At 54.2% G+C, this 4,372-nt stretch overlaps 2 protein-coding genes across 2 annotated transcripts; both read left to right on the top strand.

The window, feature by feature from the left end:
* Window positions 1-273: 273 nt before the first annotated feature.
* CH63R_01258 (uncharacterized protein) lies at window positions 274-655 on the top strand (the record flags this gene model as incomplete). Its single annotated transcript, XM_018296233.1, has 2 exons — window positions 274-311; window positions 412-655. 2 exons carry the CDS (start codon window positions 274-276, stop codon window positions 653-655), a joined length of 282 nt encoding a protein of 93 aa, XP_018164595.1.
* Window positions 656-3,469: 2,814 nt separating this feature from the next.
* Window positions 3,470-4,135, top strand: CH63R_01257 (uncharacterized protein; the record flags this gene model as incomplete). The annotated part of the gene is made up of 2 exons (XM_018296232.1): window positions 3,470-3,612; window positions 3,901-4,135. The coding sequence occupies 2 exons, from the start codon at window positions 3,470-3,472 to the stop codon at window positions 4,133-4,135; spliced, it is 378 nt and encodes a 125-aa protein (XP_018164594.1).
* Window positions 4,136-4,372: the final 237 nt, after the last annotated feature.

Below are 4,372 nucleotides of genomic sequence, written 5' to 3'. Positions count from 1 at the left end.
GGCCCGCAGACTATCATCGTTTTCACCCCCTTCTCCTTTAAGATAAAACATCGAGATACCTTGTGCGCAACGATTTCTCAGAAGTTGCAACTTTTTCCCCAGAGAACCGTCCTATCGAATCGTCTCGTCTGTTACAGCCAACGCTTCTCTCTTTCCTTGTCATATCAGACAAAAGGAACCAATTTTCTTCTCTCAAGAGATACCTGCTTCGATAGTCTATACCCCGACGCCCTCGTCTTTCCATTCAAACCGTCCTGTTTAGTCTGATCGGACATGGCTTCCACAGCGCCACAACAAGGCTCAGTCAACACGTACGTCCTTGTATAGTTTGCTGTTCTCTCCACTCCTACGCCACTTTCTCGCGACAAAGATATCGTGTCGTAAGTAACTAATTGCTTCTTGCCCCTGTAGCGATACCCAGGCCGCGAGAGCAGGAAGCCAGCAGGAAGCTCAAAGTCAGAGGGACGCTCGCATTGGAGATTTCGTCTCTGACCAGTCCCTCCGTCGTGCCCAAGGGACCGCAGCCGCGGCCGCTGTCGTCGCCAATGTCGACAGACTCGGGCTGGGCTCCGGAAATGGTGGCGCGACCTATCGGCCCCCGACCCACGACGTCCCTGTGAGCCTCCGCGGGGCCGGATCGCAATTCCAAAAGTGAAGCAATATTTGCCCTTCGAATGTCACCTATAAGGAGGCACCACACCTGTTGGCCGATTGACACGGATACGGACGGCGGGCCGGCGCGGTACGTACCTGAACGCTCTTGCGTGCACATCGCCCATTTTGGGTTAGCCACCTCGACATGGGATGGGGTCAAGGAAAACACCCCCCGCCCCAATCGACCTGAAAATGCTTCAACTTGACGATCAAAGTTGACGTCGTCTCAGAACTCGAGTCAATTGCTCCCAGTACGGGGTTGACACGAAACCCCACCCCCCGTAATGATGCAGGCGTCTCTCGATGGCAAGGTACCCTCGGCTGGTAGACAAGGTGGAACCTGGTCTTTCAAAGGTTGCATAATCTGCTTAGGGGTGTGCTCGGCAGTCGGGTCTGGGTGTGGTACGGAGCGGAGGTGGGATGTTCGCTCCTGGGGAAGTGTATCTTGGCCGCGGATAAGATAAGATAAGAAAGCACGTGTGTAGCGATGGCGATGGCGATGGATTGGATTGGTGGTGCCTGTCAACTATTGCACGTGTCAGATGGGTCGGTGAATTTAAACTTCCTTGTCTGTGTTACTACTTGCTGGTTCAGAAACAAAACGAGTTCGATCGAGGCTTGCGCCCGTCTTACGATCAACAGTTCCAGAATACCTGTGGCCTGCCTACCTACCTGCCGTCTCGGTGGTGAGATCATCCCAAGGATAATCCACGTCGGCAATTACCTAATCCGAACGCTCAACCGCACAGACTTTTGAGCTTAAAGTAACGGGGCCCTTTCACCCCGTGCGATCAACGGACTTTAATTCGACATCAGCCGTCCCTTGATGGTTTTGAGCTCTGGGACCCAAAGACCGTCGCAAATTCAGAACCCTCAAACCAACGGGACGCCCATTCAATCCTTCAAGGTCGAGATCTCTGCGCAAATGGGGGTATCCACCCTCTAAACTAAGCCGTAGTTGGTTAGATTCAGGTTCAACGGCAGCCTTACATTTCGCCGCGGACCATGCGGCTCTTGTGTAACAAAGAGCGGTACATAGGTACCTCTGCGAGGCAACACGCTGAACGGGGAGGCGCACGAGCAACTGGGGAAAGCAAACACTGTCATCTCCAGCAGAGCTCCAAAGCCGACCACGCGTTTCGACCGCCCCCCCCCCCCGCTCGCATCGAACCGCTATGCGATGTGACGAGAAAGTCAACCTCTGTTGATGCATTCCCTTGGAGTCGTATGCAATTTCGGACAAACCACGGGAGAAGCGTTCTCTCAATCGAGGCCAATCTTGGCCTGGCAACATTTTTTTCCTGACGACACATCCACCACAACTGGGCTTTTGCATGTTGAAGAGGAACCAGCTGCTTTGGGGGCTTGGGAGGGGGGACATGGTGGGCAACGCTAAGCCCGCCAAGAGCCTGGACAGTGGTGCAGATGCTCACGGTGGCCCTGATGCGCCTCAACGGAATTGATCCAGGTCGAAAAGCCCGAGAGAGTGATTGGACGTTGTTGGGGCCAAAGAGGCTGAGTGGGCCGCGGTGCTGCCATTGATCAATAGCAGGTGTGGCTGAGGCAGGATGAGGTCATGTAGAGATGACACGGTGCTGGGAAAAGGTGAAGGTGGTAGAAAGTGAAATGGGGACAACGGCCGTATGAAGCAAGTCGGGGAGGACAAGTGAACAGGACAGGGGCTCTTGGGCTGGCTGGGGAGGGGATGTGGAGAGTGAGAGCCGTGGACAGCTGTTGGTTGACGGGCACCAGAGCAGGCCTGAGTGAAAGAAAAAACACGTCTTTGCTTTTTGGGAAAACACCGGCAGAAGGAGCATGTTCCGACGTGATGGAGGGGAAAGTTGAAAAGGGTGGAGAGAATAAGGGTCGGGCAAGGAGGGTTGGATGGGAGGGAGACATCGACGGGTACTTCTGATCCAGGCTTTGAGTATGGGCCGGAGCAAGTACTGCACGGTAGAAGAGGACCAAGTCAAGAGGCGTCGAGAGACAAGCAGACGGAGCAAGAAGCGTCGGGGGAAGAGAGGAGGACAGGCAGCATGCAGTGGTGAGGTGAAGGCGATCTCCCGGATGGACTGGCAGTCTCGAGAGCTGGCCGAGAGGGGGGGAAGGGGGGACTGGAGAAAGTGAGAGGGGCCAGGTGTGAAAAAAGAAAAGAAGAAAAGACGGAGGAAACTCACACATGGCTGCCTGTTGCTTGTTGTGGCAGCGACTTGAGTGGGTGAGGGAGCTGCCAAGCCGAAGCTTGTGTTCGCCAGCGAGATCACCCGTCTGGCCCTGTCGAAATAACCCCTCTTCCATGTCTCAAATCACAGTCCCGTCTTGGCTTTTTCCCTCGTACCTACCTACTTCCTCCCATCACTTGCTCACATCGTCCCATCGGCCACTCGTCCTGTCTCTAACCCACAAGTCAGGAAGCCGCTTCGTCTTCCTTCCTTCCCTCCCCACTGGTCTGTCACCCGCGCACCTACCTACCACCTACCTACTTACGATACACCTCAGTCTCTCTCTGCACGTTTAAAACCCCCATCCGTCCCACTGCACAGAGAGGCTCCCTCCTGTTTTACTACCTTGCCCACTTGCACGTCCCCGTTGTCATTCTGAGGAGAGAGACGTTTAGTTTTACCTTCCTTCTCTTCTTACACACTTCTTTACTCCCACCAAATCCCCCTCCCGCCCGCCAATCTGGCTCCGCCAAGTCAAGGTCGCCGTCGGAATCTGTTCCTCGAGGCCACACGGAACACCCTTCATCTCTTCGACCAACCTGTGCAGAGCTTTTCCTCCCTTCTCTTTACCTCGCTGGCCTCCCAAAGTCAAGATGAAGACCCCTTCTCACAAACACGTCAATGCCACCACCAGCATCCCCACCACTACCATCACCCCTACCACTACCATCAACATCAATATCACCACTGCCACTACCACCGCCGCCGCCGCTACACAGCAGGGCTCTGTCTCCTGGTACGTGAGAGGCAAAGCCCATGAAGCGCCTTCGTCCAATCGGACAACATTCCACCCAAAGATTCGTCCGAAAAGACTGCCTTCGGCAGCTCCTGGGTCCTCCAAGCTGTCTGAACGGAATGGCCATCGAAGTCGATAATCTTGAGGCCCACGAGTGCGGGCCTCTCGCCGCAGGAACACCACAATTCTCCTTCGTTCGCCTTTTCTCCTTCATCTTTTCTTATCCTTTCAGATTATGCATTCGATCGATTTTTCGATTTCGGTTTCGCTGACGCTGTCGACTCCTAGCCATAATCAGCGAAGACGTGTCTCAGCTGAGCAGAAGTCGATTGATTGCCAAGAGCGCCTCGAACTGTTCCTTGCAGATGTCGACCTCAGTATTTGCAGCAATGTGCAAGTCGGCATGGTCGAGCGACAAAAGAGTCGAATCGACCATAACCTGGACATCATTGCCGTCGTTGACCAACTCTTTCATGGCGGAGACGTCAGCAGAACCGCCGATACCCAGGTCGGCGATGACTAGCCGACCGATCTGCTGGGTGTCAGAACACAATTCAAGAAGTAGCATTGCTTTCGTCTCGCTGTCGGTCGGTAAGTTGTCGGTCGAAACAGTTTTTGCGACAATGTTTAGTCTTCAATGCGGACGCTGATAATTGCTTAAGCATCAATCCCATTTCGGATGCGGCTGAAATGTGTCATCCCAACTACCCCTCAAAGCATCAGCACACGCAATTCCCTCACGCCCGCGTCAACAAGACTT

This window comes from Colletotrichum higginsianum, chromosome 1 (genome assembly GCF_001672515.1).
Source record: "Colletotrichum higginsianum IMI 349063 chromosome 1, whole genome shotgun sequence".
NCBI lineage: Eukaryota > Fungi > Ascomycota > Sordariomycetes > Glomerellales > Glomerellaceae > Colletotrichum > Colletotrichum higginsianum.
Note: the sequence above shows the minus strand (reverse complement) of the source record. Positions and strands in the feature narration are given on the sequence as shown.